This window comes from Puma concolor, unplaced genomic scaffold, assembly GCF_028749965.1.
Source record: "Puma concolor isolate L17-30 unplaced genomic scaffold, mPumCon1.1.hap2 unalloc_scaffold_27, whole genome shotgun sequence".
NCBI lineage: Eukaryota > Metazoa > Chordata > Mammalia > Carnivora > Felidae > Puma > Puma concolor.
The window spans coordinates 265,328-290,500 of record NW_028240233.1 but is presented as its reverse complement, the minus strand read 5'-3'; the positions used below and the strand labels follow the sequence as shown (position 1 = coordinate 290,500).

Here is a 25,173-nt window from a genome sequence, read left to right as displayed (position 1 = left end):
ACAAAAAGATAATACCTACATGTGGCGGATAGGAAGAAACCAGAATCCTTACACATTGCTGGTGAGAATGAAAATGGTAGAGCCACTTTGGAAAACAGTTTGGTAATTTCTTTAAAAGTAAAACATAAATTTACCATACACACTAGCAATTATTCTCCTAGGAATCTACCCAAAAGACATGGAAACATGTCCACAGAAAGACTGCAATGCAAATGTTAATTTCAACATTATGCATACCAGTCCCAAACTGCAAATAAGCAAATGTCATAAGCTGGTGAACCATCAACAAAAGGGAATATACCTATAAAATGTAATATGGACTTATTTAACCATACAAAGGAACAAACCACTGATACATACGACAACATGAATTAGCCTCAAAAAAGTGAAGTCAGGCACAAAAGACCACATGTTTTATGATTTCATTTATATTGAATGTTAAAAAAAAAAAAAAAAAGGCAACTTTATGGAAACAGAAAGCAAATCAGTGGTCGCCTGGGAATGGAGGTAGAGATTAACGGTAAATGGGCACAAGAGAATTTTAGGAGTGAAGGAAATGTTACAGACCTGGATTGTGTCCACTTCTGATTATATATCCCAAAGAATTGAAAGCAGGGGCTCAAAGAGGTATTTGCATACCCACATTCACAGCAGCACTACTCACAATTGCCAAGAGGGTGTCTATTAACGGGTGAATGGACAAACAGAATGTGGCATATACATGCAATGTGATATTAGCACGAAAAGGAAAGAAAAATCTGACACGTGCTACAACATGGATGAATCCTGAGGGCATTATGATAAGTGAAATAAGCCATTCATTCATAAAGACAAATACTATATGATTCCAGTCAAGTATCTGGAGTAGGCAAATTCACAGAAACAGGAAGTAGAATGATGGTCGTCAGAAGCTGGAGAGGCACAGATGGGTAGTTGTTGTTCACTGGGTATAGAGTTTCAGTGTTGCAAGGTGAAAAAGTTCTAGAGATTCGTTGTACAGCCGTGTGAATATACTTAACCCTAATGTTCTTGAACTGTACAGTTACAAATGGTTAAGATGGCAAATTTTATGTTACGTGTCAGATACCACCATTAAAAATAAATTTTAGGGGCACCTGGCTGGCTCAGTCCAAAGAGCATGAGACAATTGATCTTGGGGTTGTGAGTCTGAGCCCCATGTGGGGTGTAGAGATTATTTAAATAAATAAAACGTTAAAATAAAATAAATTTTAAAAACAGTATAATGGGGGAAATGGGAGGGAGGAGTCGGCTACAACCAAGACACTACTTCACAAAACAGCAATGAAACGGTGACTGAGTTCGTGAATGAATGATTACAAGGTAAAGCACTCAAGAAATTTGCTAATAGTGTCTTTAAGAACACCACTTAAGCAATTCATGACAAATTATAATGTAGCTTTTTTTTTTAAGTTTATTTATTTTGAGAGAGAGAGAGCACACAGGGTAGGGGCGGAGAGAGAAAGAGAGAATCCCAAGCAGGCCCTGTGTTGTCCACAAGAAGTCCAACACAGGGCTTGAACTCACAAACTGTGAGATCATGACCGGAGCCGAAACCAAGAGTCGGACACTTAACTGACTGAGCCACCTAGGCGCCACAATAATGTAGTTTTTAACATGAGACTTCATGTAAGTATGAGAGAAAAAATCTCTTCCTTTGGATTAATTTTTCTCTATCTGAGAAATCCTTTGGGAAGACACAAAAAGCTTATCTTTCCTTTTCAGCATATGAATAAACAAAAGGAAATAAAAACACCAAGGCTTAGTATCTTTCATTTCTCATGTTAATCTTGCTGAAAAATATTTAATTATTTGCATAAAAACCCAAAATCATTGCAAGCAAAAATTTTTAACAAACTGATTGTGGTGTTGATTGTATGACTCTATACATTTCATGAAAATTAGTGCGTGAGTGAGTTTTATGTATGTAAATTATAGCTTAATACAATTTTTTTTAGAAATGTTCTAAAACAAGGGAAACACAACCAGTATTTCATTCAAACAAGTTCCTTATAAAAAAATTAAAAATCAAATCACCCATCCATTGCTAAAAATGGGGCTAATCCCCTATTGGAATTCCTCATTACCTTACTCTACATTTGTGTAGTACTTTACAGTTTTTAAAATCCATCTAACAATTCTGTGAGGGAAGCAAGTTAGCTATCACTACCCTAATACATCAAGTTTTCATGGCTTGCCTGAGAATTTCAGAACTATTAAGTACCTACCCAAAAAGCAAACTCGGTTCAGTTGAACCTCTTTTCAACCTAACCACTTCTTTCCTCCAAATCATTTTAAAATAAATTTCCTACCTACCATCACATTCAGGGAGACTTTGCTCCTTGGAGAGAGCGCTCATAAAGTCATCTAACTTCACCATTCCATTTCCTGTAAAATAAAGACTTTAGATCATGCATTCTTTATATTTTTGCATAAAAGGTAAATTCATAGTTTCATACAACTATGAAAAAAAATTACTTCTTCACTTCATCGTAATTCTATTTCTCCTTTCATATCCTGTCTCTGAATTAGGTCAGTTCGTTTCATTTTGATAATTACTCAATAATTTTTAAACACCTATTATAAAGTGCAATGGACTGAGCTAGGTCCTCAATTTTTGATAGATATAGGAAAAAGGAAAGGTGACCATATAGATGGACCATGAGAAACTTAAGGAGTCTATTTCATACCATCATGAAAACCCAGTCAAAATGCTATCCATTAAGACACCTTGACAATACTGACCAATCCTGACAGACCCAAGTGTCCCCATTACTATCAGCTGATCCAATTAACTACCTATTTTTAGATATACACCCTCCACAGTGATCCTACCAATCCTGATAAGCAACATGAAAGGGCTCAATAATTTTAGTAGCACCTACCTACACCTTAGATTTTTTTTTTTTTTTTTAATCTTCTTTCCCATTTGCCTTAGCTAAGAAATTTTGCTCAGGTTCTAAGAATTCATTTCTAATATATTCCCAAGTCAGTCTTTCCCCAAAATGTTGCCTCTGCCCTCTCCTCAGCTGAACTTCTGTTGTGGATGGTTCTTACTTAATGATAAAACAACTTCTCCAATACAAAAGCTCTTCCTGGAAACTTAAAATCTGCCTTGAACTTAGGCTGGTGACTGGGATATGCTATTTAACATCTAGATGCTAATCATCTGCCTTGATTGGTTAAGTATCATTAGCCCTAAATTCCTAGTTGTAGCACTTCCTTACCATTTTGGAATCTCCAGTTATTTCTTCTTGGATGCTTAGGCTATTTGCTCAGAGATTTTTGTACCCCTTGGATTTTGTGCTCTTATTGCCTGAACCTCCCCACAACTGGGTCAGCCTTTCCAGTACCTGTCCCATACGGGAAGGCATAGCTAGGGATAGTGATAGAGTGTTACATAACAATTCTGAGCTATAAAAGGACTAGTCCCTCCAAACCAATCCATTAGGGCAGATTTTCCAGGAATTTTTTTTCCACTTTCCATTTTTATATCTGTTCTTTTAGAATCTTCTTTAGCATGGCCCATTCTGTTCCATTCCTAGTTGAGAACTTACTCCATCATTTAATACTATCCCATAAAAGTATCTAATTTTTTCAAAAAGTTTGGTATTATCAGTCTCACCATTTTGAGCAGTCTTTGCCACAATCTCCTTGAACTCTTTGTCTGATAAAGTAACTCCTATTGAAGGCAAAATGGACTGAAGTTCTTCTTTTTTTAAATTTTTTTTTTTCAACGTTTATTTATTTTTGGGACAGAGAGAGACAGAGCATGAACGGGGGAGGGGCAGAGAGAGAGGGAGACACAGAATCGGAAACAGGCTCCAGGCTCTGAGCCATCAGCCCAGAGCCCGACGCGGGGCTCGAACTCACGGACCGCGAGATCGTGACCTGGCTGAAGTCGGACGCTCAACCGACTGCGCCACCCAGGCGCCCCTGACTGAAGTTCTTCTGTAGCAATGCAATTTTCTTGGAGTTTATTGATAGCTTCACAGATGTTTTCTAAATATACAAAATGTAGAAAACTATTCAGCCACAGAATTTATGTGTCTTAAGCAATAATTAGCACCCAAAGTCTTTAGCAATTAGAAAACAAGTTTTATCTAATTATTATTACCTCATATGACTGCTTTTTTCTTCGTATTTCTGTTGTGTCTTACATTATACCTAAATATTTCCCATATAGCTCAAACAGAAAACAATCTTGAAGTTCTATAAATGTTTATAAACTACTTGTTTGGAGGAACAGCCTGTTCCAGTGACCCAGCCAATGCTGCTTGGTTCTGATTGAAATATAATGAACGAGTTCAAGAGATCACAACAACAAAGTGTTTAGTTTAAATTCCAGGATTCCAAGCAAACAATGAGAGTTCTTCCCCTTCCCATCATTTTAGGCTACCATGTTTTCAGTTCACAATCTTCAAAATCATACAATCTTCGCAGGAGATACACATGGCCATCGTGAGTCCCCTCATATCATGCACTGAGATAGGCATAGTATCACTTCTCTGTAATTCCCACCAAAAATGCATAGCCTGAACTTACGAAGAAATATAAGGAAAACCCAAAATGAGGGACATTTTACAAATTAACTAGTCAATACTCTTCGAAAGTGTCATGGTCATGAAATTATCCTAGGTCAGAGGAGACTAAGGGACACGTGACAACTGAATGTAATGTGTGATCCTAGATGAGACCTTGAACCAGGAAAAATACATTTATGGACCAATTGAAAAAACTTGAATAAGATCTTCAGAATATAAATAATATTGTATCAGTGTCAATTTCCTGATTTAGTTCACTGTACTGTGATTATACAAGATCTTAACACCTGGGAAAACGAGATGAAGAGTATATAGAAACGTCTTTCCCTTTGTGTAATTCTTATGATTTAAAAATTATCATAACAATGAAAAGTTAAAAATGTTTTTAAAATGTATATCCAATGACAGTCACATTTCAGAAATGTTCAATTACCATCAATTTATCTTGAGAAGTTATACCAGATAAACGATTTCACACTTCTCTTTACAAAGAATATTAAGTATGGCAAAGGTTGGCGACACCAGCAAGATAGATAAGCGCTTTCTTCCACAGGCTTCTTCTACCCAAGGGCTAAATGCCTACTACTCCACTGTTCCTTTAACAAGGGTTTTCATCTTACTGGAATATAAAGAACTCAGAATTAGGAATGAGGCACAGAGTAATAGTAGCGTATCGGTAAAGGAATCAGAAAGAACATTGTTGTGCCTCCTTAAAAGAGCACACTTTCTGTTCAACTGAGTTGTTTAAAATATGTATTACTGTGTAAGAACCACTAGTATTTCACTAAGCACTCATTTTAACAATTGCCTTCAATATTAAATGCAATAAAAAGATAAGTCTCTTTCAAGAAAATAAACAACTTAAGTAACTTCAGCCAAGGACTATAGGAAGGAGTATTTAATTAAGTTCCACACACAGGACTTCTGTGATAGAGGTACCACGGAAGGAGGAAACTATACATTGGTTGGAAAACCTTGCTCATCTTGGAGAAAGACCATAACGCCCTGGGGAACCAAACTGTAAAATAGTAGTTATTTTATCTTTCCTCATATTCCCATGTCCAAAAGAGATGATATCTGAAGCATTATCATATCATATTGGATATGGATATCATATATTTAAATGATGGAACCTGAACAAAAATTTCACATAGACTCCTTACATATTTAGCTTAAAAATTATAAAACAAGCATTTCCAAAAGAAAACAGGCCCTCTATTTCTAGGGAACTTGAGTGAGTTGGATTAATCTCTGAATAAACTTCTTGGTCAAAGTTAGGCATCTGAAAAAGGGAACACAACCATCTGAAAAGGCACAACTTAAAACCACAGTGTTACATACACTGGTCTATATACCAGAAGTGGTGATTACTCATTAGTATTGACAAATGAAATGCAAACAACGGTCTAATCAATGGTTAATTCAGCTTGTTTCTGTGATGACTCAAGAACTCCAGGACCTATATTTTGACTTACATATATGATACTGACCCAGAGCATTCACTGCAATCTTTTCTTTCGACGAAACCTGTTTTAGGAGGCTGGAATGCCTTCTCACAGCTGGCTTCTGAAGTTTGGGGGTACTAAAATGATCACTTTTATCCAGAGACTTTTTGAGGCTTGTGATGCTCTTCAAGCTATGTGACGTAGACTTTGAGTCATGAATTTCAATCTTCTCTGAACTTTTCTTAAAGTTTATGCCATCCTTTGAATATGGTTCCCAGAATCCTATATCACTGCTATCAACCCCATTTAGGATTTTTTTTCTTTGCAAAGGATTTTTTGATCTTTTAAATTCAAGGTAATCATTATCCTCCATAACTTTATGATATTGGAGGTGTTTTCTATTTAACTTTGGGAATAATGATGGTTCACGTAGTCTGGAAGAGAAACTGCTTTTCATCCTATACTGTGGATAACATTCTGATATATTTGATAACTTTCTGTTTGAAGTAGACTCATCCAAGGCTGATGATTCCATAACTGCTAAGCAAGAGAAACATATTTAATTATTCTATTTACCTGTACCATTTGTAATAGTTTTTAAAAAGTAACAACTAAGTCCTCATGAAAACTATTCAAGAAATTATCAATTGCTTAAATAAACACAGTTTAAAAAGTTAAATAAGGTTAATATGTTGAAAAACTAACAGAGCTGATAACTAAGACTGAAATATTAACTAGGTTAAATATAATCTTCTGGGGGCGCCTGGGTGGCGCAGTCGGTTAAGCGTCCGACTTCAGCCAGGTCACGATCTCGCGGTCCGGGAGTTCGAGCTCCGCGTCAGGCTCTGGGCTGATGGCTCGGAGCCTGGAGCCTGTTTCCGATTCTGTGTCTCCCTCTCTCTCTGCCCCTCCCCCATTCATGCTCTGTCTCTCTCTGTCCCCCCCAAAATAAATAAACGTTGAAAAAAATTTTTAAATATAATCTTCTGGTTTAATATATTTAAATTCTTTTATCCAAAGCTATTTGAAGTTACACCAAATCAAAAGTGATAGCCTACTGAAGTTTGTAGTTCTCATTCCCCACTCTGCCAATTTTGAAAGATTATAGGCTAAATATGCCAATACAGCTACAAATCCCTTAGTTATGAGCATACTGAAGTATAAGGAAGTTGGAGTGGGGAAATTTTTACTTATAAAATCAGAATACAGGGGCACCTGGGTGGCTCAGTTCGTTGGGCATCCCACTTCGGCTCGGGTCATGATCTCACTGCTCATGGGTTTGAGCCCCACATTGGGCTCTGTGCTGACATCTCAGAGCCTGGAGCCTGCTTCAGAATCTGTCTCCCTCACTCTCTGCCCCTCCCCCACTCACGTTCTGTCTCCCTCTCTCTCAAAAATAAACATTAAAAAAATTGTTTTTAATTTAACATCAGAATACAAATATTTACTCTCCTAAAGATTCTCAGTACTTGTGGGAAAAAATAGTTTATATATAAAATAACCTCTTCAGAAAGATATTAATACAATGTCCCACTGGGGCTTCCTTTATAAAATTCATCTGACGGCTCAGAATAGTACCTTACATTTGAATAACACATTTTAAAGTATTTCAAATGTTATAATACTTGATTTTATGATAGACTATTATTCTCCTCTTAGAAGTTTAAAATATGTTTGATCATTGAAGGCAAAACTTATAAAACATTGTCCGAAGCTTTCAGTGTGTATAGTGGTAATACATAATAAAATTACAGCTTAACGGAGGGAGGGTAAAAAGGTCTATATAATGGTAAAACTTCTATATTCCACTTGAAGTGGTAAAATATTTATTTTAGTATACTAGAAAAGGTTAAGTATGTATACTATAATCCTTAAAACAACCACTGGAAAAATACAGAGATATAGTGAAAATACATATGGAATAAATTCACATACTAAAAAAATGCTCCCCAAAAAAGAAGGGATAAAATGGTTGAAAAACAGAGGAAAAAATAGAAAACAAATAATAATATGGTATACCTGGTCTGAATGTATAAGTAATTACATTACATATGATTTAAACACTCCAATTAAAATATAGGAATTATACAAATAAATACAAAAAACATCACCCAACTCTGTGTGGTTTACAAAACACTTCAAGACTGGTGATATAAGAAGGTTAGAAGTAAAAGGATGGAAAATACTTACCATCTAAGCACTAATCAAAAGAAAACTGGAGTTATATTAGAATCAGAAAAAGTAAACTTGAGAGAAAAGAAAATTACCAGTGATCACATACATATTGCATAATGATAAAAGAATCAGCTCACCAAGAAGATAGAACTATTCTAAATGTGAATTCACCTAGCAACAGAGCTTCAAAATGCATGAACCAAAACCTGACAAAACTGAACGGAGAAATAGACAAATCTACAATTATATTTGGAGACAATGTTCCTTTCTCTATAACAGAACTAGTAAAAAAAATCAGCAAAGAGGGGCGCCTGGGTGGCGCAGTCGGTTAAGCGTCCGACTTCAGCCAGGTCACGATCTCGCGGTCCGTGAGTTCGAGCCCCGCGTCGGGCTCTGGGCTGATGGCTCGGCGCCTGGAGCCTGTTTCTGATTCTGTGTCTCCCTCACTCTCTGCCCCTCCCCCGTTCATGCTCTGTCTCTCTCTGTCCCAAAAAAATAAATAAACGTTAAAAAAAAAAATTTTTTTTAAAAATCAGCAAAGATACAGAAGAATGAATAACATGAATTATTATGCATGGGAGTGGGTATGTGATTATTAGGAATATCTATGTCAGAAAAGAATAATTAATGAAAAAACTTCTACATCAAAGACAAAATTAGAATTCAAAATAAACTTTGTTTTTTTTTTTTTTTTAATTTTTTTTAACGTTTATTTATTTTTGAGACAGAGAGAGACAGAGCATGAACAGGGGAGGGTCAGAGAGAGAGGGAGACACAGAATCCGAAACAGGCTCCAGGCTCCGAGAGGTCAGCACAGAGCCCGATGCGGGGCTCGAACTCACAGACCGTGAGATGATGACCTGAGCCGAAGTCGGACGCTTAGCCGACTGAGCCACCCAGGTGCCCCTCAAAATAAACTTTGAAACGTTCAGGTAAAAATAGCAAATTGAACAGCCTTCAAACACTCCATTTAAATTTTTTTTTTTTCAACGTTTATTTATTTTTGGGACAGAGAGAGACAGAGCATGAATGGGGGAGGGGCAGAGAGAGAGGGAGACACAGAATCGGAAACAGGCTCCAGGCTCTGAGCCATCAGCCCAGAGCCTGACGCGGGGCTCGAACTCACAGACCGCGAGATCGTGACCTGGCTGAAGTCGGACGCTTAACCGACTGCGCCACCCAGGCGCCCCAAAACACTCCATTTAAACTAAGGAATTTTGGGGATGCCTCGGTGGTCCAGTCAGTTAGGTGTCCAACTTCAGCTCAGGCCATGATCTCGCGGTTTGTGAGTTGGAGCCCCACATCAGGCTCTGTACTAACAGCTTGAAGCCTGGAGCCTGCTTTGGATTCTGTGTCTTCCCCTCTCTCTGCCCTCCCCGGCTCGCTCTCTCTCTCTCTCTCTCTCTCTCTCTCTCAAAAATAAACTAAAGGAATTTTTAAACCATCACAAATCCATAATAACAAAAAGAAGAGGAAAAGAAACTACTACAATTAAATTTTGGAATCTGGAAAGCGGATGAACTTAGTAGACCTGAAAAGGCTGAACCATAAGGCAGAATGGGGAAAGCCAAGAAGGAACCCAATTCATAACACAAAAACTCCAAAAGTTCATAAATTAGTAGCATTTAGGTACGTCTAAAAGTGAGGGTAAGAGTGAAGCTAAAAAGAAAGAACTGGTTAAAATCCCTTTAAGTAGTAATTTGATACCTAGGGTCTCTTCACACGGCCAGATATTCACTTTTATCCACTGGGCACAGCCAGTTATTGATCTTCTCCTACTCCAGCAGGAAAGTGACAATTCATCAGAAAGGGTTAAACACAAGGTCTCTGGATTATGGAATACTAAACACAATAGAGGGTAGGAGTGTTACCTGCAAAACTCGGAGGGAGGCTTACACTGAATAATGGGAACTTCAGTCTTTCGTCTTATTTAACACCTGGAATTCTATGAAGCAAGGCTATACCTCCGGGAAGGATATTCAAAGTTTCTTTGAACACTCTGACCATCTCAAAAGGAAATATACCCTAAAGACAGTCATATTAAGGGGTTTCCAGGCAAATAGCCCAGCCAGACCAGCCGATGATAGCAGGGTTTCTCAATCTCAGCAGTACTGGCATTTTGAGACAGATACTTCTTTTTTTTTCTTTTTTTTTTTTAATTTTTTTTCAACGTTTATTTATTTTTGGGACAGAGAGAGACAGAGCATGAACGGGCGAGGGGCAGAGAGAGAGGGAGACACAGAATCGGAAACAGGCTCCAGGCTCTGAGCCATCAGCCCAGAGCCCGACGCGGGGCTCGAACTCACGGACGGCAAGATCGTGACCTGGCTGAAGTCGGACGCTTAACCGACTGCGCCACCCAGGCGCCCCAGAGACAGATACTTCTTTATTGAGAGAGCTGTCCTGTGTATTGTAGGATACTCAGAAGCATCCCTGGCCTCTCATCACTTGATGCCAGTAACACAGATTGTGATGACCAAAAATGTCTCCAAATGTTTCCAAATGTTCCTGGGGGAAGGGGAAGTTCAGGGTGGGGGGTGGGGGAAATCTCCAAATCATCTCTGGTTAAGAATCACTATCCTACAGCTCATAATCAGCTAGTTTTGCCCTCAGTCTCAGAGCTTCCAAATAGCTTTTGAGTTCACCATTCTCAAATATGAGTAGACAACCAAAGATCACCAGACATTTGAGGAACAGTTCTACAATGAAAAACAAACAGAAAAAAATACCTTGGAGGAGACAGAATATGAATGAAAAAGGAAATCTCGAAAGCACTGCAACAGAAGTTCGTAGTTGCAACAGAAGATATTGTTTGTGGAACAATAGAAATGCCCATGAAATAAGAGGAGGCTATTATAATACAATAACAGAGGGGAAAGAAATTATTGGAAATTTAAAAGTACAAATGAAAAACGAAATAGAAGCATTGGAAGATAAATTTAAGGAACTCTCTCAGAAGCCACCTGGGTGGCTCAGTCAGTTAAGCATCCGACTCTTGATTTCAGCCCAGGTCATGATCTCACAGTCGTGAGACTGAGCCCTATGTTGGGTTCTGCGCTGGGTGTGGAGCCTGCTTAAGACTCCCTCTCCCTCTCCCTTTGCCCCTCTTCCACTCCCACTCGTGTAATAAATATAAATAAATAAATAATAAATAAATAAAGCATAACAAAGAGATAAGAGAAAAAGGTTAAAAAAAAAAAAAAAGGAATCATCCCATTATGTCACATATCCAAATATCAAGATTTCCACAGAGACAGAAAAAATAGAGGAAAGGAAATCATCAACAAATTATTTTAATTTTCCAGAATCAAAGGACGCTGTATTCAGCACAATCGTTACAAAGAAACTTCTTTCCAGGAGACTTTCAGAAGACTAGAAAATATCCTATACGCTTGAAAAAAAAAAAAAATCAGTGTCAAAGTCAAGAGTCAGAAAATTTTGCACTTCAATGGCAATACTGAAAACTAGAAAACATAGAAAATTATTTACAATCTAGAATTCTGTACCCAAACCATCCATAAAATACGAAGACAGAATCTGTCATAGGAGGAGAGAAGTGAAAAGTCTCCAGCATGTTAATGAAGAAAGATCTCAAGATGACAGTTGCACACAAAATGTAGAGGGCAACAAATTCATACTGAAGAACATCAAAATACTCTAAAGAAGATTTCTTCAAGAAGACAAAACTACTAGAATACCTTGTGCAGACAAACTTACGAAGAGGATATTTAGACAGTTGGCAGAGTTTAAGCTTCAATCAGTAATATATATACTTTTTTTTTAAACCAAGCAAATAAGTAAGTAAGACAACTCAAAGAGGGAAAAATTGTACAGAAAGAGAAAGTAGCCACAAGATACTTACATGTGGCTCAGCAGTGAATAGTGTGTACATAAATATATTCACATAAATACAGAATTAAAACTTACTCAATTACCCTATGACTATATTAGGAGGATGGATAGGTATGGGAAGTGGATGTGGTGGGGACAGGGAAAATGAAACAGAGCTAAATCCTTATTTTTCATATTAGGGAGTTTACTAGGTCTACCCAAAATTTAAAAAAATCAACAAGAAGCAATACAAACATGTTATTTACAGTCATGAAAACAAATATCAGGTAATCAGCTAAAATGTTTGCCTCTGGAGAAACTGAGGAAAGGATCAGGCAAGAGGCTGCTCTATTTGTAGCAAGTTTATTAGAACTATATAATTCTTTTTTTTTAATCTTTTGAAATCTTTATTTATTTTTGAGAGAGGCAGAGACAGACTGTGAGCAGGGGAGGAAGAGAGAGAGAGGGAGACACAGAATCCGAAGCAGCTGAGGATCTCACGAACCGTGAGATCACGACCTGAGCTGAAGTCAGACGCTCAACCAACTGAGCCAAATTGAGCTTAAAATTATACACATAGATAATCTTGACCAAAGGATGTCCGGACAGAGAAAGAAAAGGGAGTGACACCATGTGCAACAGGAAGAGATTTTTAAAAACGTACTTAATGAAGAAAAACAAAACTAATCATGAATGATACTGAATAATATACTAAAAACAATTTTTAAAAAATGTTTTAATGTTTATTTATTTTTGAGACAGACAAAGCACAAGCAGGGGAGGGTCAGAGAGAGAAAGGGAGACACAGAATCTGCCTCAGCCTCCAGGCTCTGAGCAGTCAGCACAGAGCCTGATGAGGGGCTTGAGCTCACGGACCATGAGATCATGACCTGAGCCGAATTTGGACATTTAACTGACTGAGCCACTCAGGCACCCCTATATTAAAAATTTTTAACTGTCAATGTCAGGATGTCAGAATGACCCACAAGTTGCAAATTACGTTTTTTTTTCTTAGTGTTATTATTTTGTTTTAAAGTTGACTTCATGTTGCAAAATATTAAGGGAAAGATAAAAGAAAATTATGGTAGTTACATAATCAATACTGATTAGGTATGTTTAGGATTTAAACTTTTATCTAAAGAGTTAGAGTTTAGAGTTATCTATGGGGGGGGGTGCACACGGGTGGGTCAGTCGGTTAAGCGTCCAACTTCAGCTCAGGTCGTGATCTCGCAGTGTGTGAGTTCGAGCCCCGCGTCGGGCTCTGTGCTGGCAGCTCAGAGCCTGGAGCCTGTTTTGGATTCTGTGTCTCCCCCTCTCTTTCTGCCCCTCCCCCGCTCACGCTCTGTCTCTCTTGCTCTCAAAAAATAAATAAAACATTAAAAAAAAAATTTTAAAGAGTTAGAGTCATGGGGTCAGAGAAGGCTTTCAGAGTCCATATGATAAAACCTACAAATTAGGATTTAATTTAAAGGCAACTTATTTATAAATAATACTTGCTGTAGCAACGAGAGCTCACTTACAAAAATCTTCATACTGGTGCTGTAGTTCATCCAAAATAAATAGAATATCTCTAATATCCACCATGTGGTTACCTGTAATAGAAAGAGTAAGTTCAAGTACTGTTATTTCTTTTTTGAACACAAATCTAGTTTCCATCCCATTCTAATACAAAAACAACACAGAGATGTGTGAAAGTAGGAACAGAGGTTGTGAATAATATCTAGAATTGTTAATAGCTCAGTACACACTGAAACATAAAAGACCATTATTGTCTTTTTCCCTTAATAAAAGAGTTTCCCATCAAAAGAAATTAGTCACATTTTAAGCTCCACAGCTAGGTAATCAGGTTAATATTTCATTCATTTAATAAATAGTGTTTTGAGAATTTACTATAGGTAGAATTTCAAGTTTTAGCTCTTTTGTCTTTCTCACTGGATTGTGAGCTCTTCAAGAGTACAGGATGTCATTTGTTTCCCCAATGCCTAGCAAATTATATACTTCCTAGCACTTAAAAACTAATTTTTTTGAGGGGCACCTGAGTGGCTCAGTCAGTTGAGTGTTTGACTCTTGATTGGGGCTCAGGTCATGATCTCAGAGTTCATGGGTTCGAGCCCCACGTTGGGCTCTGCGCTGACAGTGCAGAGCCTGCTTGGGATTCTCTCTTTCCTTCTCTCTCTGCCCCTCTCCCACTTGCACTGTCTCTCTCTCAAAATAAATAAACAGACTTTAAAAAAATTATTTTTTAAAAATTATTTTTGATAAAACAGGGAGGGGGACAAAACATAAGAGACTTGTAAACATGGAGAACAAATTGAGGGTTACTGGAGGGGTTGTGGGAGAGAGGGTGGGCTAAATGGGTAAGGGGCACTAAGGAATCTACTCCGGAAGTCATCCTTGCGCTACATACTAACTAATTTGGACGTAAATTTAAAAAAATAAAAAATTAAATTAAAAAAATATTTTTGAATGAATAAATATACTAAAGGCTGTAAAGAATCATGCAATGTCTACATTGTGGATAGCAGTAAACCATTTACTTGGCGTCTTACACATGTACAGCACTCCCATAATTATAACTTCCTACCATTCCTGCCCTTGCCTCTGTCTCAAACCATTTTCCTTCTTGGACAGTGTATGACAGAGAATGGGGTCAGAGACAGTGACCTCAAATAATGTTGTTCCAATTGGACACCCAATAGTTCTTGCCTCCAAATGTCTGGCTTCGCTTGACATCCAAGGTGAGTGAGAAAGACCAGGTGTTGACTTACCTACTTATAAAAATACTAGGGGGGCGCCTGGGTGGCGCAGTCGGTTAAGCGTCCGACTTCAACCAGGTCGCGATCTCGCGGTCCGTGAGTTCGAGCCCCGCGTCGGGCTCTGGGCTGATGGCTCAGAGCCTGGAGCCTGTTTCCGATTCTGTGTCTCCCTCTCTCTCTGCCCCTCGCCCGTTCATGCTCTGTCTCTCTCTGTCCCAAAAATAAATAAAACGTTGAAAAAAAAAATTTAAAAAAAAAATACTAGGTTCGTTCTTCAGCCTATGCCTAAAAAATCAACTATTCAGTTATAAGCATAAGCAAAGACCCTGAAAAGAAGATGCCAGTTTTTAAAGTGCCTTTTGAGTCCAAGAATTATTATATACACTATGGTTTCGGTGTTGGGTAAGATTGCTTCATTCTGCTTCTTTAAAAATTGGTAAGCTATGTCAGGTCCAGGACTTTAAATCACTGCAAAGCAAGTAAGTATTTGACCAACCAAAGAAGTGCTAGCCCAATTGATGTTAAGTTGTCTTCTGATTAGAACTGCTTCTTACATTCTGGGTTTTTGTTTTGTTTTGTTTTGTTTTGTTTTGTTTTGTTTTAATTTTTAATGTTTCTTTATTTTTGAGAGAGACAGAGACAGAATGCAAGTGGGTTGGGGCAGAGAGAGAGGGAGACACAGAATCTGAAGCAGGTTCCAGGCTCTGAGCTGTCAGCACAGAACCTGACATGGGGCTTGAACTCATGAGCCACGAGATCATGACCTGAGCCGAAGTTGGACGCTTAACTGACTGAGCCACCCAGGCGCCACTCTTACATTCTGTTTTTTTATTTTCTTGGTACTTATTCTCATTCTGTTCTTGGTTGTGGTTCTAACACCCCAGTGAACTTCTGGAACTTCTGTAGAGTCCATATCCCAAGTTCTTAGATCAAAGCATAAGTCCTAAAATCATTCAAGGCTTCAGCCCTCAAACTCCTGAATTTGATCAGTGAAAAGTATTCTGTTGGATCATCCATAAATTAATCCAATGGAGAAGGCTGTATTGTTTATATCTGGTCTCTACTTAAAGAACTCCCCTTTCTGGAAAGAGGTCCAACATTGCAGTGAGCATGCAGTAGCCAACCATTTACAGATTTACTAGCTCTCGCTCAAATTTATTCCTTCTTCTATGCAATGACAAACATTTCTCACACACCTCTAAGACAAATACTATCCATCTATATAGTCTCTGGTGGCCAAATAAGCATTACAGAATCTGAAATTACTATTTTGACCCCTACCTAGCTTATCAAAACCTCAATGAATAATTCCTGGTTGAGACTGAGACAATCAGTATAGTTACAGGTAGCATTTACTTCATAAGAGAAGTTCAAAACAGCTTCCCACTCTTACATTTGTCCTTCTGGAGGAAGCTCATATTGGAACTTTCCTTTCCATTCAACCTGGAAAATGTAACTATCTAATGTGAAAAAAAATTATCCTCATCATCAAAGTCATATTCAGGGCAACATTACTTTGAAGGTGTAAAATGACTATTAACACATTTCCATAATCTCCACAATAGCTCCACAATATCAAAGACCTTCTCATCAAAAATCGTGCTAGTTACTACTTTTCACCCAGTTCAATTACTAGATCGGTAAATACCACGAGAGAAAAAACTACTGCACCAATATCCTATCTCAGAAACCAAACTACCAGAACTGTCACACAGTGATTTTCCATATTCCTCTTGCCAGATCTTAATGAAGCAAATGCTTGTTGGACTTCCTTGCAAATTCCAGCGGCATTCCTCTTCATCATGCATACTCATGAAGATATTCTCCATGGTATCAGTATTGCTCCAAAAAACCAAACCAAATACAAAAACAAGATGTTAAAACAGTACCTATACCAGGGTGCTACGGCTTCCACTAGTGGGATAACTGACTTATATCACTCCTTACTTCAAAATTCTGTCACAGAAGAATCCATATCCACTACCGGGGTAACCCAAAACTTTTGGCATTCTGAGGGTGTCCTTTCCTTTAATGTTTAAGTAAAATAGCCCCGACCCCACACCATACATTATATGAACAGCAATCAATACTCCCTCCAAAATTTGAAGATTCCTGAGTGCTTTATACGCTGGCAGTTGATTTTCGTTTTGTTTTCTATTCCCGTGGACTCCTGATCTCTCTCACATTATCACATCCTATAGGTGCTATCTTCTCTCCACCCCAAGCCTACCTAACACAGAACCTACAGACCTTTTTCTTTGAAAAAGAAAATAGACCCACCATATGACTAACACAAGGCTATTGTATATAACCAACTCTTACTAGATAACTTGAAATTAATGAGAGTCAGGGATTTCTTTATAGCACAGCAAGCACTACATAGTATTGTCCTAGAGTTCTACAGCCACTCTCTATTGATTGCTAGAACCCCATCCACTCTCAGGTTCCCTCAGTGTTCCTCTTCCAGCTGCCGATTAGCCACTGTTGTATTCTAAGTTCCTGTCGTTTTCTTATATAGAGTACTTTACCTTACCTTTTTGCTCAAACTAGGTATCTCCCAATAGGCTTTAGCTCTCATAATCAAACATACCTGTTAAAATGATTTTCCTAGTCAAAAGACAAGGACCTCCCCAATGAGGAATTTTACCTTAAGTCACAGCCAGGTTATTAAAAATGACAAAATGAAAAAATCTTATTCTCTCTGGTTGGAGGAGATGGAGTGAAGGGTGAGACTTATTAATTCATTCAACATATATTTGTTGAGCAGTTAATATGTGCCATAAGCACTGTATGGAGTACTGAGGATACAATATTGAGCAAAAGTACACATGATATCTGCTTTCTTGGTATTTCGTCTTATCTGAGATACAGATCTTCACAAAACAATAAGAAATAGGGGTACCTGGGTGGCTCAGTCGGTTGGGCATCTGATTTTGGCTCAGGTCGTGATCTCGTGGTTTGTGAGTTCGAGCCCCGCATTGGGCTCTGTGCTGACAGCTCAGAGCCTGGACCCTGCTTCAGATTCTGTGTCTTCCTCTCTCTCCCTGCCCCTCCCTCACTCACACTCTATTTCTCTCTCTCAAAAATAAACATTGAAAAACTTTTTAAAAAATATAAGAAATAAAAGTTGCAACTGTGATTAGTGCTGTGAGAGTGTATGAGAACTTGACCTAGTCAGAAAAGTCATGGAAGCATCCTTAAAGAATAGAGTTGAGTTTAGATCCAAAGTATAAGTAGTAATTCACTAGGAGGGGAAGAATGCTCCAGGAAAAGAAAAGACTATATGTAAAGGCTATGGCAGGAGGAAGCCTGGTATATCACTGAAACTCTAAGAAGGCACAGTAAGCAAAGCAGAATGTGGTCTGAGATGAAGCTGGAGATCTAAGGTAAAGGCCAGACATTGCAAGTCCTTGTACGTGACCTTAAAGGGCTCTTCATCCCAAGAAGTATTATTAGAGTTTATGCAAGGAGGTAACATGATCAGATGTGTGGGGTTTTTTTATTTTTTTTATTATGTTTATTTATTTTTGAGAGGGGAGGAGGGGCAGAGAGAGAGAGGGAGACAGAATCCGAAGCAGGCTCCAGGCTCCGAACTGTCAACACAGAGCCCAACATGGGGCTTGAAACCACAAGCCTGAGATCATAACTTGAGCCAAAGTCGGACACTTAACTGACTGAGCCACCCAGGCACCCCACAGATGTGTGTTTTGAAAAGATCATTCTGTCCATAGTGTTAAGGGGGATAAGACTGGGTGTGGGTGGGGGCACCTGGGTGGCTCAGTCGGTTGAGCGTCTGACTTCGGCTCAGGTCATGATCTCACAGCTCGTGAGTTCGAGCCCCCCGTTGGGCTCTGTGCTGACAGCTCAGAGCCTGGAGCCTGCTTCGGATTCTCCCTCTCTCTCTGCCCCTAACCCACTCGCATTCTGTCTCTGTCCCTCTCAAAAATAAATAAACATTAAAAAAAAAAAAAGACTGGATGTGGGTGGACTTGTTAGGATGAACAGTGATGGTCCTAAGGAAAAATTATGGTAACTCGGACTAAGGTAATGGTGGAAAATAGAGAGATTTAAGAGATATCTAGAAGTTTAAAATAATAGTAATTCACAACGGTTGCATGAGGAGAACAGAGAAAACAGAGTTGCCAAGGATAATTCCCAGGTTTCTGCTTCCTATTTCTTGAGACTATTCTAGTGCCAATAGGTTCTATTTAATTCCTACAACAATCTATGATATCAGCATAATTTTTCAGTTTAGCTCCCCAAGTACAAAGCCTGGAAATCCAGACCAGAATTCCATAAGCCAAAAAAAAAAAAAAAAAAAAAAAGCCACAGTGGTTTCATATGTAATTTCTGTTGCTTCTGGTAGAGCATGCCCTAAAGGCTATTTAATAATATGACTTGAGATTAAGCTTTAAAATCCCTATTTTATGGGCATCTTTATGCTCCAGAACATCCCTCCACTTATGTCTATCAACCCAGAACTCACCATAAATGACTACCTACTAAAATTCATGCAGCCTGGTTCTATCTTCACAGTACATCCCAGCCACCAAAGACCCCCTAAAAGCCACCACTGACAAATGACAAAAACCTGTGGAAGCCCATGGAAAAGGATGCCATGTCTGATAATGTTCCTGCCATATTTACACAAACTGTTCCCTCAGTCTAAAATGTCTTTCATTACCACCTTCATTACCACCTTCAACCAACTAACCCCTATTGATCCTTCAAGATTTAGCTCAGACATCACATCCTCTGATGATCTTTCCCTGGTGTTTCCAGTATACATTTGCAGCCTAACTACATTCTATAACAGTATTTGCTATACAACATTATCATTTTCATTTTATTTGACTCTTTCCACACTAGAATGGGAACTCCTTTGGAAAAAGAAATGTGTTCTATTCATCTCTGTATCACCTTGCATAGTTCCAAGCACAGTAGATATTAAATGACTATCTGACTCATTAAATACATGGATAATCAATGAATCAATCGTTTATCAATCCATTATTATCAGACACCCCCTGGTGACATATAAACATATAATACAAAACATCTGCTAAATATCTCCATAATGTTTTTTTAAAAATCTACATTTTGCAAAGAGTAACTGAATAGCATGAGAAGATTGTGTAATCAAAGCTATCTAATAAAGTTAAAAATTCAAGAAATTTAGGTCTCCTAATTTGTGAAGCCAATGCCCTTGACATTAAAGAAACCATCTCTCCACAAACAAGAAATGGAAAAGAGAGGAACGTTTGAAAAGAAAATAAATACATTTTTTTCTTACATTTTTATCAAACATACCAAAATCTAATAATTTTAGAAATTTCTCATTTAATTTTTCTAGACTATCTCTTACCACAGACACCAGTAAGCAATGTTGATAGGTGGCAAGAGGTAAGAATCAAGAAGGAGAGATGAAGGATGAATCAGAACACTGATATCCAAGAAAGATATATTTACATAGTAATTCAAATAACTCACTGTCTATACTAGCATGTTTTATCACTTCCTGAAAAGTTTCAGGAATTACAGGAATATCCATGCTATCCAAAACAGCAGCCAGTTCATCAGTCGCAACTCGACCACTTTTTATCCTACAGAAAATCTTCAAGGCATTCTGGAATGCTGCAAAAATATAATAAACAAAGAAGTTATTTTATCATGAGAATCAACAGCTTTTCTTGGAGGGGCTGATTTTGTGTCAATAGCCTACCAGGGTACAATACCTTTCCATAGGCATAGGGTTTTCTAAAAATGTACCTGCAAGTAGGCATTTGCCCAATTCTGACCACATTCCTAATATAAAATGTAATTTTTGCTATTATCACTACTGATATAATATTAGCAAAGATAGGTGCTATTTATTGAATGCTATTTATATGCCAAACATTGTGCTAAAAGCTCTGGATTATCTCATTATACTATATTCACCGCTTAGTTAAGCCTTGTAACTAAAATAATTTCATATCTATCAGTGGTATAATCTATAATAGCAAGGCAGCTTAATCTAAAATTTGAGGGCATCATTAATTGTTTTAAAATGTAATTTAGAAAAAATAGTGTAAAAGAAAGAACAGAACAGATGCAAAATTTCTCTTCAGATTTTTTTATATTACAAAGAGTTTAGCAATGGTTTAACCACTATTTAAAGGTCTTCTATTTCTCCATAGAAACTTCATTTTCTTATGCTAACAGTCCTTAACATCAAAAATGAATTGGAAAGATTTGCAACAATATGGATAGAACAAGAGTGTATTGTGTAAGTGAAATAAGTCAGTTAGAAGAAGACAAATAGGTTTTCACTCATATATGGAATTTAAAAAACACAACAGATGAACATAGGGGAAGGAAAGGAAAAATAAGATAAAAACAATAAGAGACTCTTAAATACAGAGAACAAACTGAGGGTTGCTGGAGGGGAGGTGGGTAGGGGGATGGGCTAAATGGGGGAGGGGTATTAAGGAGGGCACTTGTTGGGATGAGCACTGGGTATTCTATGTAAGTGATGAATCAGTGGGTTCTACTCCTGAAACCAATACTACACTGTATGTTAACTAATTTGACTTTAAATAAATAATTTTTTTTTATTTTTTATTTTTTTATTTTTTTTTTTTCAACGTTTATTTATTTTTGGGACAGAGGGAGACAGAGCATGAACGGGGGAGGGGCAGAGAGAGAGGGAGACACAGAATCGGAAACAGGCTCCAGGCTCTGAGCCATCAGCCCAGAGCCTGACGCGGGGCTCCAACTCACGGACCGCGAGATCGTGACCTGGCTGAAGTCGGACGCTTAACCGACTGCGCCACCCAGGCGCCCCTAAATAAATGATTTTTTTAAAATGAATTGGAAAGAACACAGCTAAATGAAAATATTCATATTAATGAGAGAATTTTCCCTAAACAGATGTCCTCCTTAAAATCTAAACAGATTGATACCTGCGTCCTAATGCTAAATTTAAGTGATCCTCAGACTACCGCACCCCTTAATTTGATAAGGAAACACAATTCCCATAATCCACTTCAGAGAGCAAATCACTTTTTGTCAGACTACATTTTCTCGGAATTCAGGATATAACGAGCCTACTGATCCACAAGTTCTTAGATTTGCACAGTCATGGAGGAAGAACTGGGCATTATTCACTCATCCAACCAACCAGTTGTTATTGACCAGGCGAGCAAAAGTAGCAGAGGAAGGACCTCTGAGAATCCTCTCCTCCATAAAAGCTGTGAGAACATGGACGCAAACTGTCAGAATCAACTTTTTTCAAAACTCTGGCTATAAATCAAAGGCTTAGAGTCATCCAAAGAGTGTTTTCTTTCAGAAAAACGGCTGAACCTCAGTAATCGTGAGCTTTGTGGCATTTTAGCTTGCCATTATTCCCATCTTACCATCCCAGCTTCCCAGGAGCCTTGAAAACTAAGAGCCTACCCTCATGATGAAAAACAGCAGCCTGACAGCCAATGGAGAAGAATGAGTTTGGAACTTCTTCAAAGCCCCATTCTCTAAGAACTCTCATTATTAGACCTGCCTTGTGGCTCCCTGGAAGACCCTACTTGCCAAGCTGCCTTATTTGACGGGACTCAAAGCTTGCCCAAGGCAAAGAGCCTTTTCCCTGGAAGTACTCCTCAAACACAATCAGAGGCAATTAGTTAACATTATAACTGTCTGAAGTGGTGGGTAATAGTTGGAGCAAGCACTGGATGTTACATGTAAATGATGAAGCACTAAATTCCACTCCTGAAACCAGTATTATACTATATACTAACTAATTAGTTTAAGTAAAAACTTGAGACAAATGAACCAAAACCAGTCAGATTCAGGAGCCTGGCTCTTAAATGCTATTGCTGCTCTTCCAATGACATACTAATATTTTTTAAGATTAAAAAAAAAGTTTTTTTTTTGGAGAGAGAGAAAGAACAGGGGAGAGGGGCAGAGGGAGGGAGGGACGGAGGGAGGGAGGGAGGGAGGGAGGGAGGGAGGGAGGGAGAGAGAGAGAGAGAGAGAGAGAGAGAGAGAATCCCAAGCAGGCTCCATGCTCAATGTGGAGCTTGACTTGGGGCTTGATCCCACAACCCTGGGATTGTGACCTGAGCCAAAATCAAGAGTTAGATACTCCACTGACTAAGCCACCCAGGGGCCCCGACACAATGATTTTTAAAAATCAAATAAACCCACAACTGTACAAAGAAGAAAGATAAAAGCAACACAAATTTCCCATCCAGGGCATGCAAAAAATGATGGATTTTGATTCATATCCTACTTGGATACCTTTCTATGTCTCTTTACGTTCATCAACGATTGTGAACATTTCACTCAATTAAGACAGTACATATAGTATACTGCCTTTTCACTAAAAATATGCCATGGACCTATTTACAAGTCAATAAATGTAGATTCATGCCATTAAAAAAAAAAAAAAACAATTGGGGCAAATAATAGGCTAGCAAACAAGCTTAAAAGGAAAATCTGGGAAATGAGATGTCTTTGAAAAGTTCCAACATATTCCTGAGCATCTAGATGGCTGCACACATAAACAGGTCTGTACCCAGGAAAACCAGAGTAGGTTCTGAACTCTCAGGTCTGGCTTACGTTGAGGATATACACACGCAGAAAATGAAGGCTAAGGAAGAGTTGAAAACTATCTGTTTGAGTGTTGAAGGCATGCCCCAATGCACACATAGGGTCCCTCTGGTTCTCCTCTACCTAATAATTGGCAACTAATTTTGCCTTAAAAGGCACTTAAGGACACAAGCATACATGTATAAACTATAATGTGAAAATAAATATGTATGAAATATAAGAAAAGATATTCATTGTGAAAGTGTCTATACTAGGAAGATAATTAGAATCAATAAAGGATTAAATAAATTATAGTATATCTACATTTTTCAGACACCATGCAGCTATTAAAAAATAAAAGGATCGAGCACTTCGGTGGCTCAGTTGGTTAAGCACCCGACCCCTTATTTTGGCTCAGGTCATGACCTCATGGATGCTAAGATCAAGCCCCACATCAGGCTCTGCACTGACAGCATGGAGCCTGCTTGGGATTCTGTCTCCCTTACTTTCTGCCCTTCCCTCACTTGCTCTGTATCTCTCTCTCTCAAAATAAATAAAAATAAACTTAAAAACAATTTTTTTTTAAGTAAAAGGCTGACCTACACTTACTGGCACGGGGAAAATTTTCCAAGACATATTACTCAGTTAAAAAAAAAAAAAATCATGCTAGACAACAAAGTACATAGCATGATCCCTTTCTCTTAAAGTATAAGATGATCATATTTTCCCCTTTTATTTTCTTAGGGTCTCTTGATTTCTACCTGTATGCTTGATCTTTTCACTTGCCTCTATAAGACCCAGGTACTCTAGTTCTCTTCTGCCTAGTAACTGATAACTCATTTTCTCTTACAAAATATGTAATATGTAAATATTTATATACATTCATAAGTGCATATAATAAAAGATGCTAAAGTCAACATTAACTTTAAGATAGGAAGGATTAAAGAGGGTATTTTACATTTATATACTATTATATTGCTTGGATATTTTACTAAAAATAGTGTATTTGAGAATTAGGCATACTGTTTTAAGAGGAAGAAAAGAAATTTGGCACTTCTTGGTTGGTCTCAGAACACTGGACCATAAATAAAAAATAGGTCAAAATAGAAAACCAGAACTTCAAAAACAAAGGAATACATGATAGCTCAACTGGGGCTCGACAAGCAGGCCGTACTTAGGTACCCAAACACACTTACAAATCTATAGTCAAGAAAAAGCTATAAGCTGAAAACCAAGTAGACAAAGAGGAAACCCAGTGCTATAGGAGTTCATCAAAATGCCAAGTAGGAAGAAATTCAAAGAGGGAAAGCAAGCCAAGCATCACATCTATATTGCTAATTGATGCATACGGTAATGTATTAAATAACATTCACTACATTAATGAATAAACATTAAAGAGTTTTCTTGCCTCTTGCTTCTTATCCAGGTATATGAAGATTATCACATTCATATATCCTTGATTCCAAGAAAGTACAGGCTGGTTGACAGAAATATATAACCCCAAGGACAGATTATAGGAATTTGATCTTGCCTAATGGCAAAACCAAGGAACTGGTTTCTGTTTTGATTTGTTCTAACACAAAGAACTGTTAAAATTAGGTCACAAACCCTAGAGATTTCAGAATATTGGAAGCACTGTTTCTATCAGTAACAGGAATATTTCTTCCAATCACTTTCTTTGCTATTTACAGGAGTGTAAACTAAACGTTGTTAGGAGATCCATCAGTGTCTGAAACTTTTAGGGAGAAATACAAGCAGATTCCAAAGAGAGCAAAGAAAGTACTATTCACATTGGAGAAGAAAGCAGATATGAGATTTCAAAGGGAAAAAAGAAAA

The 25,173-nt window shown here is 37.9% G+C and overlaps 1 protein-coding gene across 1 annotated transcript in view; it reads right to left on the bottom strand.

Annotated features, from left to right (window-relative positions):
* LOC147571447 (EF-hand calcium-binding domain-containing protein 13-like) overlaps positions 1-25,173 on the bottom strand; it is a 157,988-nt gene that overhangs the window by 98,087 nt on the left and 34,728 nt on the right. Inside the window, 6 exon segments of the mRNA XM_086696415.1 lie at positions 2,335-2,406; positions 3,644-3,742; positions 3,982-4,020; positions 6,053-6,547; positions 13,534-13,605; positions 20,260-20,403. Of these exon segments, the coding sequence (XP_086552541.1) occupies positions 2,335-2,406; positions 3,644-3,742; positions 3,982-4,020; positions 6,053-6,547; positions 13,534-13,605; positions 20,260-20,403 (921 nt within the window).